At 42.0% G+C, this 16,262-nt stretch overlaps 1 protein-coding gene across 1 annotated transcript in view; it reads left to right on the top strand.

The window, feature by feature from the left end:
- LOC139662685 (collagen alpha-1(XIII) chain-like) overlaps positions 1–16,262 on the top strand; it is a gene marked incomplete at its 5' end in the record, with an annotated part of 87,887 nt that overhangs the window by 63,796 nt on the left and 7,829 nt on the right. The window contains 17 exons of the mRNA XM_071541406.1: positions 1,990–2,016; positions 2,159–2,194; positions 2,325–2,381; positions 2,475–2,498; positions 2,585–2,638; positions 2,815–2,859; positions 3,461–3,595; positions 4,292–4,363; positions 4,578–4,619; positions 4,758–4,808; positions 5,776–5,802; positions 5,952–6,038; positions 8,547–8,582; positions 10,348–10,401; positions 10,495–10,548; positions 11,028–11,063; positions 15,565–15,651. Coding sequence (XP_071397507.1) covers positions 1,990–2,016; positions 2,159–2,194; positions 2,325–2,381; positions 2,475–2,498; positions 2,585–2,638; positions 2,815–2,859; positions 3,461–3,595; positions 4,292–4,363; positions 4,578–4,619; positions 4,758–4,808; positions 5,776–5,802; positions 5,952–6,038; positions 8,547–8,582; positions 10,348–10,401; positions 10,495–10,548; positions 11,028–11,063; positions 15,565–15,651 — 924 coding nt within the window. The remainder of the gene's footprint in view (positions 1–1,989; positions 2,017–2,158; positions 2,195–2,324; positions 2,382–2,474; positions 2,499–2,584; positions 2,639–2,814; positions 2,860–3,460; positions 3,596–4,291; positions 4,364–4,577; positions 4,620–4,757; positions 4,809–5,775; positions 5,803–5,951; positions 6,039–8,546; positions 8,583–10,347; positions 10,402–10,494; positions 10,549–11,027; positions 11,064–15,564; positions 15,652–16,262) is intronic.

Genomic DNA, 16,262 nt, shown 5'->3' on the forward strand with positions numbered 1-16,262 from the left:
TAAGCTCCCCCTAGCAGGCGGTCTGTGTTCTGTGTCTGTATGTCTGTGGTCACAGCTGTGACTGCGCATCATCCTTAGATCATCTACTCGTTAATCTGGCCAATTGAAGAGGGGAGCAAACACACAGATGAATTAAATAACTCAAGTGTGTTTTCCTTGCTATTTATAACAACCAATTTCAGGGGGTTAAATCATCTTGTGGCGGGCACATGACAGACGCTAATCAGTTTTTCATCCACGCTGTGCTTTCATGAATAGCGCACGCTTGCCTGCGAGTGTAGATACCGTATGTCTGCATGCTTTCTTCTTTCATTGTGAGAACCCTGGAGCACTTTTCAAGCTCCCATAGCGATATATCCTCTCTTTTCACTTTCTGTCACCTTTCTCTTCCCCACCTTCCCCATCTTTGACCTCTGCACCATCTCGGCCATCGCAGGGAGAAGCGGGCTTTCCAGGCGCTCCCGGGCGAAAGGTAAAACCGCTTTTGAGCAGTGTACGTATGTGGCAGGTTCATTACGCAATCGGTCGATTCCGTGTGTCGTAACTCCGATCTTCCTTCCACTGGAAAGGGCCAGGCTGGCATCCCCGGTACCCCTGGCATCCCTGGCAAGAGGGGCTACAGGGTAGGCCTGGCATGGAATGGAATGGGCATCCTAACTGTTTGGCTGTCCATTTGTCAGTGATCCATGTTCCTTTAGCAAGTAGACCTCTGTGAAGTCAGCCATTCATCACCTCAGTGTTTGTCTTTGTGGCCGGGCCAACGCTGCGGATACGTCTCGACTTGCTTCTTTAACTTTCCCCGCTATTAGCGTGTTCAATTGCCGTCTGTTGAAGTGCTTTGATCTGTGTAATAGATGGTGTAATTAGCCAGCCTCAATGACTAGGTTTAATTTCGGCAGGCTAACAGATTGTTTGTTGTCCCGCTGCCATGTTGTACTGTACGTACCGGCCTGTGCTGTCTCTTACCGTGCCATTTGTCAGTCACGACAGACAGTTGATCACTAACAACGCTCATACATTCCCTCCGCCATTGAATCACAGAAGAATGGATTGCGGGAAAAGCATTCCTCGTCTCTTGAAGGATGCGCTGTGATCCGCGGGGATGTATAGAGATGCCGTGTGATTGTTTGTGTCAGATGCCGATGAGAGAATCAAAGAATGAAGGCCACAATTTTGTTGTCAGCTTTTGCACACAGAGCAACAATGTGCAATTCATGTGAATCGTTGCCGCTTCATTCCATTTTGATCCACTGTGTGTGAGCCACCATATAATATGTATGTTATGACAGAGTATCATGACTTTGTAAATAGGGTTGGACTGATATTGTGGTTTGCCGATATATCAGGCCGATATTGGCCTTTTTTGAAATTATAATTGACGTTCCTCTCTGACCACAGCTACATAAAAAACTATGGAAAACCTTCATTCAGTTGCTCAATAATGTTCCCTACCACTGAATAGGTGTGGTGGGTTGCCCTGCTTTAAAGAGCTGCTAACCCTAATTCATCAGTCTGGAGAGTTTTAGTGTCCCATGGTGGTCTAAATGCTGTTTCAGAGGCTTTTCCACTCTGACGAGAATACAATTCTGGAAGGAAACGCTAAATCTTTGTATTTTTGGCATGAAAATGGGAAAATATAGAGATACTAGATTGATGGCAGCTTCAAAAACAGCGGTATCAGCCTTCAAAAACCCATATCAGTCAAACCCTATTTGCAGATGTTCTTGTCTGGTTAATGGACAATGTGCTGTCCTCCAGTGAATTAACACTATATTCTGTATGTAGGGCGATAAGGGGGAGCCAAGCATCGCAGGCCAAGGAATTAAAGGAGAACCCGGCTCACCAGGACTGCCAGGCCTAATGGGACTGAAGGTAAAGTGACACAGTTCGGATAATGGAGAAGAAACCTGCACACAGAGCGATGCTCCCTTTGTGGTTTATTCAGCACCTGTTCAACAAAACTCAAAAGTCATGATGTTTCTTTTGCAGGGTGACAGAGGCGACCAGGGAAACAAGGTAAGATGAGATCTGAGAACAGTATGAAAAGGATTATCCCATTGCCTTTTAAAGTGAACATTTCTGAGAAGGGTGCGTTCCAAATGCAAACTTTATCTTCTGAGGGGAGAATCTAACTGTGGTACCCTCATCCAACCTCTAGGGGGAAGCAGGCCCTGAAGGCCCGGCTGGACCAAGAGTAAGTCAAGATTGAGGGCTTCAAATGAGTATAGAACATTGATGTAATTAGTATCTTAGATGTCCAATTTACAAATACAGTATACAGGAATTTTCTTGATTATTAGTTAATGTGATATTTCACTGTATAGGGTCCTCCAGGCCCAACAGGGGAGCCAGGAAAGTCAGAAATCCAGAACAACGAAAATGTACGTGTCCCTTTCTTAGTTTCTTTTTTTCTTAGATGTACAATCAGCCGTCACATGATGATTCTAATTTTAACATCTAATATCTATCCACAGGATATTCGGAATATACCGCTGATGGTAAGTACCTTTGAAGTTTCATCGTGGCATTCGCAAACGCATTCTTTTCTGTTGAGTCAATGTGATCTTTCCTGTGTGCACCTTAGGGCCCACCTGGGTTACCTGGACCTCCAGGGCCTCCTGGGGTCTCTGGCACCAAGGTAGGAGACTACAATACAATACAATACAATAGACAGGCAGGGTACACAGGCATAGAAACAGCAAGAGAAATTAAAAACAAACATAAAGTAAACAGAGAAGGATCATCATCCCTTTTTTGTTCCCATATATGGATCTTTTGTGTATGGTTCATGCATTGTTTGTTGTGCTACCCCAGGGTGAAGTTGGCCTACCAGGTCCTCCAGGACTTGACGGAGAGAAGGCAAGAAACGGCATTTCATTTGTTAGACGAATGCATCTTGCAATAGATGTCTATTAATTATGATGAGCCATTATTCATGATGGCAATAATAGAGGTGATGTTAAAGCTACACTAGGCAAGAGTTGATGTGAAAATACACCCGTCTTATCAGTCTAAATCACAAAGTGGGGCTGCAACAGAGAAAGAGCGTCCCATCCACGCAAACTGAGATGCTGAAGATTCACCGTGTTTGCTCTGGTGTTGGGTGTGGTCACTTCTCCGCCCACAGGAGGTGGTGAATCCAAACTGTCTCCTAAACAGCAAGCATGTCGCCCTGTCCAGAGAAAGCTGGACTCACCACCGTTAGATCTTTTCCCCTCTCTTACCTTTGGCATATAGCGTCATGGAAAGGCTGGGCTGGAAAACATGAGCGTGCTGTGTGCAGTTTACTGACGCCACCTTACAGGATTTCTGGGTGTTGAAATTCAGTTTTCAAATAGTTCTATCTTGCTGCCATCTGGGGCCGCTAACGTTCGAAATTGCCTAGTGCAGCTTTAACAAAAGTTCAAATGTGGCAAGTATTAGGAATAACGATCATACCTATGATAATGTGTGTTTTCAGGGACCCCGAGGGAAGCCCGGAGAACCCGGTCCCGCAGGCCCAGCCGGTCCCGAAGGTCCCAGAGGGGAGGGCGGTCTCATGGGCTTCCCAGGACCCAAGGGAGACAAGGGAGACATGGGTCCATCTGGATCACCTGTGAGTGACTGGGTTAACCACACACCGCACCACATCACACCGCCGCCCGGGGCTCCCACACCAAAGCCTGAATCCCTGATCTGTCATTATCTAGCGGCAAGGGAAGGCCTTGGCTTGTATGGCTACCCTCTTATTATCTAATTAGAGGCTCGCTAGGTTGGAAGGGACCCCGGGAATGACAGTGAGTTTAACTTTTAATTCACCATGGCATGGATCCCAAATGTGCCCCCATACAAGAGCCCATGCTATTTGTAGCCTGGTGTTACTTAGAGAGCCTACAGTATGTACTGTTAATACAGTGTATCTGTATTCCTGTCAATTACATATGAATGATTAACCTAGAAAGATGGTCTTTATGCTTTCACTCATACATCTTGGTGTAAAGTTGTTTAGGTAGGATGGGCAGCATTGCGTCCCTGACTAGAATATTTCATTACAAGAAAAATTGGACGTGGCTCATTACAGTGTTAAACAAAGCATTGGCATAAAGTTACATAAAGATTGGTGCAAAGTTACATAAAGATTGGTGCAAAGTTACATATGGTTTTGGCATTTAAGACAAAGATTTGACAAAAGACAACGCGTTCTAACTCCTCTATTTAGCTTTGACTCTAACATGAAGATTATTCTCAACTCCCTGAATTGAAACTCTCTGCCATTATCATAACGTCTATCTCCCCCTTCCTTGTTCTGTAGGGTTTAGATGGCCCTACGGGTGAAAAGGGGGCTACAGGAGCCCCTGGCTCTATCGGATTACCAGGCGCGATGGTACGCAATGGTGCCCCTCAGACTGCATCGTCCTGTATGCAATGTCTGACCTGGCAAAGGGGAAACTGTGAAATACATTTTGTATTCGCTCCCAGTGTTGTTTGCAATAGAACTGTTGTGTTGCTTAATTTTTCATTCACTTATTGTTTCCCTGGTGAGTGTACATAGTGTCAACTTTGTGTTCTTTTGTGTCCTTTCCCACCCATTGTCACAGGGTCCTAAAGGCGAGTCTGGGGAGGGAGGAAGGTCAGAAATGGTAAGGGTCATTCATTAAGCCATTGGTCTTATAATAGTGCAATTCTTGGTGGAATCAGGGCAAGAGTTCTTGAAGTAGTCATGCTTTATCAGCGAGTGTATCTGCTGCAGTTTAACCTGCTGTTCGTGTGTGTGTTAGGTCTACGGTCCTCCAGGGCCCCCCGGACCCCAAGGACCGGTCGGCCTGGCGGTGAGTAACATATGCCATCTTTCGCATGGGTGACCCCAAGTGGGAATCAAACCCCTAACCCTAACGGCTGGTTTGTGCTTCATGCGGGAATTGAACAGAATGCATGCAGTGCAAAATGATGGAATTGCAGCCAAAATGACTGGGTGCATTGGCCGCATTTGGGAATCGCACAACACATGAAATTGTACGTCATGTGTAGTTATGTAAAGGCGAAAGAGAAACTGGAACCACTGGCCAATTCCAATGCATTTTTCTTTCTTGTTGGGAGATGTGGATGGCTGAACTTTCCTACAGCAACACTAAAGCACTGGAAATTTAAAGTGCGAGAAGTGCAAGAAGCCTGAATGCTACGGTGCATCTGCGTTCTTTTGGAACTTGCGCACATCTATAGCCGCATGGCAAGCATGAACCAGCCGTAACAGTGTCAGTGCCATGCTCTAATCCAGTCATAGTTATTTGACAATGCAGACCCTTTAAGTATCACCACACTACTTGACAACAATTAGCAGAGGTGGGGACTCGAGTCACATGACTTGGACTCGAGCCACATTTTTAATTGCTTGAGAAGAAGACTTGAGACTTGACTTGACTTGGGTTCTGGTGACTTGGGAATTTAAATTGTGTTTTCTGAATTTGTCTGGAATGATTGAATTTATTGAAGTTGAAACTGATTATAGAAATCAAACTCATGATGCTCTTACCAAGTTTTTAAAACCATATTGCATTGAAAAGTCCTAGATATTTAGTTTTCTTTAACATATTAAATTGATAGTGGACTCTTGATTTGTTCTGACTTGACTTGCTGTTCTACATTTAGACTTGAGACTTGACTTGAGACTTGTGCCTCAAGACTTGAGACTGACTTGGGACTCGAGCAAAGTTGACTTGGTCACACCTCTGGCAAGTAGCGAAGCATTGTGAAGAGCGTGTCGGTTATCCCACTGATAGATGTGCTTGTTCCCTTCAGGGACCTCAAGGACATTCAGGGCCTAAGGTGAGATTTTGTTACTTACGTTACCTCCTCCAACGCCTCATTTTATTATTGCATTCAGTTATACAGTATAGTAGAGTGTAGGTCTACTTCACAGACGTTCTATGAATTGTAAGTGTGAGCATTTGATTATTCCTTCCATTGCCTCCCAGGGAGAGCCAGGCATAGGCGTCAGAGGAGAGAAGGGAGCGACTGGTTCCAAAGGCGACAAGGGAGACAGAGGCCATCTTGGACTCCCTGTAAGTACACTGGACTTCATTTCTATTCCACAGAGACATTTTGAGACATTTTATTTTATTAGAGGTTGATTGTTTAGATGTTGTGTCTGGTGTTGTGTTCTAACTTCATCTTGACCTTTTTAGGAATTATATTACAATTTTGTTTGTTTATTCGTAGATTAGGGTTAGACCGATATATTGGTTTTAGCCTTCAAAAGCCCATATTGGTCTAACCCTAGTTTAGATATATTCTGGAGCAGGCTTTTGTGTTTAAAGGTTGACTGTCGTGTCATATTATGTGGCTTTGACTCCAGGCTTAATTCTCACAGGATGGTTTCATGGCTCAGCGGTTGCTTTTATGTTGTCATGATCCTGTCAAAATGTTGCATGGATGGGTGGATTCTGTGAGGGGGAGTAAACCACTAACATGACAGCTACAGATCTAAAAAGTCTGCCTAGTCTACATTTTAATTGGCTTAACTGGAATATTATTCAAATAGCTTGTTGGGCATTTGGACTGTTTTATATTGAGATGATTTTACACTTGTCAAAATATTCATAAGGTTTGTATTTCTCTTAAATTATAGTTTATAATTCATATAATGATGATGGTGTCTATCCCTTTGGGTTTCTATTCTTTATTCTTGGTTTACATTCTGGGTAAAACAATCATCAATCTATACTGTACTTTATCGTCTGTCTGGTGAAAACCTTCTGTTCAAAATGTCAACTTTTCAGGAACGGCCTTAGCGTAGCTTGATGACCAGGCATTTATGAGTTTATCCCATGGGCTTTTATAATGGTTTCATAAGACCAAGGCTTGTAGAATTGGAAAGAAAGAGTTATGAGGTTTTCACATGACAGCGATATGTGTCACATCATAAATTGCGCAGTAACTCCTCTTTGTATGGGAAAAATATGGGTCATGCTACATTACGTTGTTAAATACCATAACTTGTCATGATGTGCAAGAATGAAGTAAGTATAGTTGAAACGGCTGATCAGGGGTGGAAAGAGTATCAAAATTAAGTAGAAGTAAAATCACTGATAAAAAAAAAAAGTACTTCAAAAAGTAGTTCATTTAAAATGTACTCACATTAAGGGCCTTATTTTCATGCCGGATCAAGTGCAGTGACTTTGCAGCAGTAATTTCATGGCTATTTCATGGCACAATTTTGGTATCAAGCCATATTCAAATTTTGAAGGAAGAAAGATTTTGCACGCACCTCGGCCATTGAGTTCTATGGAGATTTTCTATGGAATTTTTTCACAGGCCATGCACGGTCCCGTGTGGTGCACTCAAAATTATAATAAACTGAACTTTGAATCCCCCAGTCGCTGAGCTTTGAACATGCAGCCAGTAGTTTAACAGTAGGAGGAAAAGCTCATACTATGTGTTCCAGAATCTTCCAACTTCAGCTGCACTGCAGGTGCACCACTGGTGCGCTAGCATCTCTGGTTACAAAATTACCAATAATGTGTTGGTCACACCCATGTGCAACAGCACCATGAACTTGATTCACAAATGGGGCCCTTAAAGTTACTGAGTTACCTTATATAAGAGAGACCATCTTTCCCATGTAATGCTGAAAGGACGCAAGGGCAGAGTTCAATATGTGATACTGCACGTTTTCACTCAAATAATGTCAAAATTCATGTCATTATTTGATATATGACTACAAAAACTGAAAATGCCCACTCCCATCATTCAGTAACAAATTTACTACACTGATATCTCTGTTAGCGAACTAGCTAGCAAGGCTAGCAAACTTGCTAGACAACAACCAAGCTAACACAAGCCAATAATACTGTAATGCTGTGGATGGCTTTTTGACTAATGTTATAAGCTACCATCATTTATGTTACAGTTACTAGCTTAATGTTTCTTCCACATGCTAGCATACGTTTGATGCAGATGCAATTTACAGTTGGCTAGTTCCTGATGTGATGCGTATGGACAGCTGACAAAATTTGAACTGATTTAAGTCAAAACATTCTTAAGTAAAAGCAAAATTACTGACTCCAAAACCTACTAAAAAAGTACAAGTACACAAAAAGCTACTCAATTACAGTAGTGAATAGTAATAGTATAAATTTGTATAGTGAATAGTGCAAATTTGTTACTTCCACCCTTGCAGCTGATATGTATCTATAATCATGAATTTGGTCATAATATGTCATTGTATAGTATGACACATGAATATGAAAACACCTCAAGTGAAGCGCATTATGCATGTTGTATGTCTCTATTAAAGTAGATATGAACAACAATATGGCTGCAGACTTCAAGTCACAAACAAGGAGTTACTGACAATTACTGTCACTCACTTCACCTCCACCTCCATCACCCTTCATTCATCAACATCTGAATGTGTTTTTGGAGTCACTTGAGTCACTGCTTCACTCACTCCCCCACCTCCCCCTCCCCGTCCCAATCCTTCTCCCCCACCTTCCTCCCTCCTCCTCCTCCTCCTCCTCCCACCATCTCTCCATCATCTCCGCTCTCTAACTGTGTACAACGCTATACAGGGGGCTCATGGGTTAGACGGCAGACCGGGTCCAGTGGTGAGTGGCGCAAGTCCTCCCCCCCCCTCCCACCCTTCTCCTCCTCCTCCTCCTCCTCCTCCTCTTCCTCCTCCACCCCTTGCTACCGCTTGCTTTGCCTGTCTGTCCGCACCGGTGTCTTGTCACGTCTGCTTGTCACGTCCGCTCGCTTTGTCCTGCCTCCCATGCTCGTCTTGTCTCTTTTTCTTTCCTACAGTAGTTCTGTGCAGAGAGAGCGGTGCTGTTTTAGCGTTGAGTTTTTGAGGACTCACCTGTCTGATTGGTTATTGGACGATCCGCCGCAAAACCAATTTGCCAACAAATATGCCAGCTTTACACATATGAACTCTTTAAGATCGACATCATCCTTATGCCCCTAGTCATGCTCTAGTTCATTTTTTTCATACTTTCCATTCACACATTTCGTCTTAACACATTCTGATGTTGAAATTATCAGTTGTGTTATGTTTACATACCCCCAGTTTCTCTATTTTTTATTGATCCCATTACTATTTGCTCATGCAACCCAATTTCCCCACAGTGATTATTAAAGAGTAACTAAACCCCAAACCCAAATCTGTGATGAAGCCTGACATCTAATGGTGAAAAGTAGGATACTGAACTGGCCATCTGCTATTGGTTGATCTTTGGTGCCAGGTGAGTAGGGTACTGAACTGGTTACCTGCTCTTGGCTGGTCTTTGGTGGTGACATCACCTGGCTCCAAAGACCAGCCAATAGCAGATGACCAGTTCAGTACCCTACTCACCTGGCACCAAAGACCAGCCAATAGCAGATGACCAGTTCAGTACCCTACTTTTAGTTGTCAGGCTTCACCACAGATTTGGGTTTGGGGTTTAGTTACTCTTTAAAGCTCCACTAGACAAAATTTTATGTAAAAAAAACACCTCTTGTCAGTCTAAATAACAATTGATGTAGATTCGCCCTATTTGACCAAATCAAATTCTAGTGTCGGTATGGTCACTGGCGGGAAATCTTCTCTACACAGGAAGTGACGAATCAAAACAGCGAAATACAAAATTATTGCCGAAGCATTGAAAGAGTTTTCTTCTCACATTTCTGGGTAACAAAGTCCTTCCAACTTAAAAAAAAAATTCAAACGGCTATCTCCCACCACCAATTGGAGCCACCAAAGTTGCAAAGTTGCTGCTTTAAATTTTCATCTTGTCTCATGTTGGAGACCATGACAGCGTAAATCCTCAATCCTCAATCGTGCCTAAACAGCTTCCTGCCTCATGATCCCGGATTGCAAAGCTGCGATTGCTAAGAACTACCCAAAAGGAGCATGCAGAGATGCCCATGCTGCATGTTGACATGTAATACAGTACAGCTGGACAGTACGGCTGCCTCTTGTTGCATTCCGTACAGCACTGTACATACTGGATGTGCCTGAGATGCAAGGTCTTCCTCTCCAATCCTGACTACTACTCAGAAAGAGAGCTGCAGCAGAACTATATTTTATTCATTTTCCCTCCTTTTTGTAATTGTTTGGTCAGTAGTTCAACAAGCTTGGTGTGTTTTTGCCACGGCTATCAGGATAAAAAAAATTACATCTTAAGCCTAATCTAAACCTCTTTTCTGTTGCTCAACTTCAAGATCAATTACAGATCGAATTGACAAGTTATTTTTTGTGACATCTATTGAAGTCCACCAGGAAGCTTGTTGATCTACTGATGGTAGATATTTGATAATGATATTTTCTGTAGCGCTATCCTGTTCATGTAGTGACATCTGCTGACTAGTGGGGTTTTTTGTCTCGTTTTAAAGGGTCTAATAGGACCAGCGGGTGTGCCAGGGCCAGCAGGACCAAAGGGAGAGAGAGTGAGTATTTGTTTCTGTGTGTGCGTTCATAAAATTTATATTTGATATGATTTTAGAGGCATATACATTTTTGATCCCCTCTTGTCCCTACAGGGTGTAAAGGGAGACGGAGGCGTACCAGGACCAATCGGGCCTCAAGGCATCCCTGTAAGTCAACTTTTTTAATAGAATACAGTAAGGTTTGAATGATATGGATTTTAGAAGGCTGATACCAGTAGCGATAATACCTGAATTTAGGCTGCCAGTATCCAGTATCTTTAAATTTGACCATTTTCATGCCAAATATTGCAAGTATTCGGTGTTTGCCCCAGAACTGTATTCTTGTCAGGGTGGAAAAGCCTCTGAAACAGCATTTAGACCATCATGGGACACTAAAACCCATGCATACTTGTATGGAATCCAATGAAAATGTTGCATTAGAATCAGTTCAGGTTAAGGTCTTCTCATAGAGAACCAGTGTACTATTGATCAATTCCACCATAAATATATAATCAATCAAACTGCATCATAACGATCATATCAGAGGTGGACGATATCTGATTTTTAATAACAGGCCAAAATTGCAAACGGATATATCAACAAACACGATGCAGACATTCATATTATTTGTAATTTTCTTTTTTCAGGGTTTAGTAGGACCACAAGGAATCAAAGGGAACCGGGTAAGACAGCACCCATAACTCTTTGCTCGTTATGCCCTTCATAGAGTATGTACATATGTCAGACCAGGGGACATGATTCTGGCAAACTGGCACACATTACATACCATCTGTGGGATACAAAAAGACCACCACTCTTTTATGTTTCTGCTCAATACATTAAAGTGGCTTAACCAAACACTTTATGCCCCTCAACACTTTATGCCCCTGCCATTATTGTTGCAACCGCCTTGTGGGGCCATAAAAGGTCATTTGAGCAGAATCGTGGTGAGTTCAAAGACACACTCAAGTGGGAGATCTGAATTTTTTTAAAAAGTGAATATATTAACCTGGCCAAATCAGATGTTCTCTTTGATACCACGCATGAAAAGAAAAGCCAGATGAGTCAGGTAGTTGGCTTTGTTTTTGTTTTTTTTGTGATCCTGAATAATTCATATCAAGATGTCTTTTGCCTTTCGAAGGCAAATGTGTTTGTTTTGCAGTGGCTTTTTTTTTTTTTTTTTTTTAAACCTGATAAACTTCAACAGATCAAAAGATACTGCAGCATAATTTTTTGATAATATTCAAAACCCGCCAAATGACATCAAAGAGACTTGCTAATGTTAGTTTTTAAGACGCGTTGAAAAGTTTCTATGGAGTCAGCTGTCTTTTGCTCACTTGCATTATTGTCTTCTTCAAGTGATTTATTATGCAGCGCATTCAGTACATACTCGAAATTGCAATTGACTATTCTGTCTACATGAATTATTAATCGGTATTGCAGTAAATGGTGAAATAGCCCTGCAAAATGATATTGTGTAAAATAATGTACTTTATCTACAGGTTGCCAGTATATCAGAGAATCTGTTTTTAATGCCCACATACCCTTCCTCTAAGAGAATGTCTGTTTCCTTCCCATTAACCTATGACTGTTTTAATATTCCAACTCCCATCTTTAAAGTCTTGACATTTCATTAGCTCTCTCAGCACATTCAACTGGTCTCAAGTCAAAAAAACCAGAATGAGAAACAATTTTACGAGCAGATCTCCAGTTGAAGGTGCTGCAGATATAGCTATGGGATAGTGTTGCTGTTTTTACTCTTTGTCCTGTCTTCCTTTGTTTCCGCAGGTCTTCCTATCCCCTTTTCCTTCCCTCCACCTTGTTCTGTGGCCCGTGGCTCTTTTTATTGCCGGGGTTGCCCTCTCTCCCTCTCACAAACCTTGGCCTCCTGCTCCTCCTCCTCCTGCACTCTAATGTAGTCCTGGGTTAATCTTCCTCCTCTTACACCTCCTCTTTACTCCTCCTACTACTACTCACCTCCTCCTTGCAAGCCTTCCTGTAGTCCTCCCCCCCCCCTCCACCACTCCCCTTCCCTCTCCTAGCTGGCAAGCAATGCTCTCCCAACACTGCCACAATGTTGACTAAATTATGTTCACGGTTTAGTGCGAGAAAGATTTTGCGCGCCTCGACATTTGAGTTCTATGGAGACAGTTTTTTGTGGGCATTAGTCATGTGCAGTCCCATGCAGTCCATCCCCCACTGTTGCTTTCAACACACAGCCACTGGCTCTACAGTAGGTGGTTGTTGTAGTGCACCCTGTCATGGTTTCCGAAATGAGAAAAAGCTTGTACTTTGAGTTTTAGAATTTCCCCAGTTGTACAAAAACTCTGTCAGAGAATACTAAGACCTCACAGACCGGCTTTTTTGAAAGCGCCTCGGTCTTTTCTTCTTTTTTTCAGTTATTTTCAGTGGTTTGGTCACGGCAGGTGCCTGTTTTGGATGAGATGGTACAAGTCAAGCGCTCTGTTCTCCCTAGGAGGACGTCATGTACCCACATGCTCCCAGTGGTGGAAAGTAACTAAGTACATTTACTCAAGTACTGTACTTAAGTACAATTTTGAGGCACTTGTACTTTACTTGAGTATTTCCATTTGATGCTACTTTGTTCTTATACTCCACCACATTTTAGAGGGAAATATTGTACTTTTTACTCCATTACATTTATTTCACAGCTATAGTTACTAGTTACTTTTCAGATCAATATTTTATATTTAAAACATTTGATCATCTTTATAAAATAACTATAAAATAGCATTGTTATAGATTAGACTACCCAAAAGTATAGCTAAATTGTTAAGATTAGCTTCACGTTGACAACTTTAAAACGCTGCTTATTAGGGATGGGCATTTCAAGCAAAAATACTATTCGATATTCACTGGGAACTATTCGAGCATTCTTCGAAGATTTTTTTTATAATTTAATGACTATTCGAAAATTCACAAATCATGACCCATCCCTACTGCTTACATGTACATGTATGTCAATAAATCAGTATTAATATTCCAATAATTTATGAAAAATATAACTCTCTAAATGGGGACAGTTTGCATAATGAGTATGTTTAGGTTGATACTTTAAGTACATTTTGCTGCCAATACTTATGGACTTTTACTTAAGTAAGATTTTGAATGCAGGACCTTTACTTGTAATGGAGTATCTTTACATTGTTGTATTGCTACTTTTACTGAAGTAAAAGACCTTAGTACTTCTTCCACAACTGCATGTTCCATTTCAGAATGAGCTCCTCATCCTCGTCCAACAGCAAGCACAGCAGTCGCTGACTTTTTCTGGTTCATTTTTATTTTCAACAACGTTATTCCCTTTATTACTTCAGGTTAGCTAGCTAACACTAATTAGATAGTTGTAAGTTGTTGTCAAGCTTTTTGTTGCATAACAACCAGAATAATGTAATGCTCCTTGTGCCTCTCTCTGTTACCAGCGACGCTCAGCTGAGCTTTGTGTTTGCACAGGAGAAAAAAGCTTCCTATCTGATCACAGCCTAAGATATCGGATAGTAGTTGTGCAGGTGACACTGAAGGATAAGTTTGGAGATTTTGGACCTGTATATAATTTGTCTCATACCTGTAGTACTTGGACCCACAGAGCATATTGACTCCAGTCAGCTCTGTTGCCTCTTGCTGCTAACAATGAGTCCAAATGGTGTTTGTCAAAATATCTCCAGAAAAGCCAGTCTGTGAAAACCATATGGCGACTAACCGATGTATTTCTATCAACAGCCCAGAAAGCAGCACACCGCACCATTTCCACTCAGTGGATCGTCTTCTACCAAACTCTACTGTTTACAATCTGACCTGACTAGCTCTAGATCTAGATCACTCCGCCAGTAACGCACTTTCACCCCACAGCAGTCTGTGCTGCAGCAGAGAAAAATAGTTCTGTGATTTCCTGATCAGTGAAAGTGTTTGTAATGGGAGAACTGTCTCATGTTTACTCTCAACTCCCCTGTGGAGATTACAAATGGCGCCACCAAAGTTGACAAATGACAAACCCCATTTGGACTCATTGTTAGCAGCAAGAGGCCTAGCAGTGGAGCTTGCTGTTTCAACCGACAGCTGCCTCAGGTCTAAATACTATAGGTATGTAAGAGACAAATTATATATAGGTCCAAAATCGCCGAACATATCCTTTAAGAAAAGTTGGGAGAACATTGCACGTCAGTCAGGCAGTATATTACCCTTCCTATCATTATTCTCTATCAACAAACTCTCTCTTATCTTACTCTGATTCCTTCCTGCCTTTGAACTTGGTGAGCGGACGTTCAAATGATATCACGGTCATATTATGGTCAGGCTTGACCTATTTATATTTCCGAACTGCATAGGAAGTCTTATATTAAAATTAGCACTTCAGATTTTGCTATGCAGCCCATTCCAAGAGGTAGTGGTCAGTGAATGTAGACGTAGCGTTATAGGTGAGCGTTTTTCTGTTGGTAATACTGACCTACTAGATTTTCTTCATATTATGCATGCTCATGTCATGTAAGGCTCCTATCAATAGACCTTCCTGTCAACATGAAGACTGAACAGATTTTTGGATTTTGTTTATTTGTTCCCCCAAGAGATGCAATACTGTACAATGTTTTTCATGGGGAATTTAGCATTTGACCTTCTGCAAGATCACATCGCCACTTCTTCATATACTAGTTAGAATTCCATAAAGTAAATGCGTAAGATGCAAAAATTGGATATTTCTTTTATTTTGTGACATCATCATGGTGCTTGTGTTCGTATTTGATGTTGTGTTCAGCGGTTACCTGCCATGATAAAAATGAAAACACCATGAGAGTCTTCACACTTTCATTTCCAAAGACTTCCAAAATGTGCTGTATAGTTTGTTGGTAGTCCTCAGCAAGACATTCGGACGAAACCCGCTCACCAATTGCACTGGCTCAGATCCCTTTTCCCTAACTCCCTCTACTTACCTTCCCCTCCCACTAAATTAGAAAACCATATTGTCTTTTGAAAACACCAAAAAGCACATCAGACACATCATTACTGAATTAGAATACCAAATTACTAAGAATGTCTAAATTACACATAGGTAAGAACACCAGCCAGATGATTGTGCTTTTACAAAAAAAAAAACATATTTGCTTACTGTGTGGCAAATTGACCAGGAGGACTAAAGTTTGTCTTTTTTTTTTAATGCACTGTTGTTTACAGGGAGAGAGGGGCAAGAAAGGCAACAGGGGGGCCAAAGGGGATAAGGGAGACCAAGGAGCACCTGGATTAGATGCCCCCTGTCCGTTGGTATGTCAGTAGTCCAATGTGTAACCAGGAGGCAGAGGGAAGGAACGCTGCCATAGAATACATTACAACCCCATAGTACTTCAATTCCCCCCAAGGGTTTTGTATTCTGAAGTTGGCTTCCTTTTGCCTCAGTGGTTCTAATAAACCTCAAAGAGGAGTTTGGTCCAAGCGTCCACTCAAGTAGGGAAATCTGAATTTGACATTTGAACCTTTAAAAAAAAAAAAAAAGGCAGTATAAAAGCAAAGGAAAATTGCTTTATCAGTTGAAAGATGGTTGGATGAACCACCAACAGTGGACCACAGACCGTAACTCTATCTGAGGAACCTTTTTTTCCAGGGCTGAGACGGACAGGAACCAGGCAGCCACTGCTGATGAGTAGCAACAGATATCAAAGCTATAAGTGGTTTTGTCATTGAGTTTCAGCCTCCCTCCTACAGCTCTGCAGCCTTGTCCTCCATCTTAAAACAGACTGGGCAGGTTGAAGACAAACCGTCGAGCCCAATGACGACAATCCGCAACCTCGCACTTCCATTTCTTCAAAACCTTTGGTACCATCCGCCCTTCTCCAAGGTTTATAAGTTCTGAGGTTGAGTCGTAATGCCGTCGTCAA

Source organism: Centroberyx affinis, unplaced genomic scaffold (assembly GCF_046629955.1).
Source record: "Centroberyx affinis isolate AG114_WGS23_722 - 3 ecotype Tasmania unplaced genomic scaffold, CSIRO-AGI_Caff_v1 ptg003862l_1, whole genome shotgun sequence".
Classification (NCBI taxonomy): domain Eukaryota; kingdom Metazoa; phylum Chordata; class Actinopteri; order Beryciformes; family Berycidae; genus Centroberyx; species Centroberyx affinis.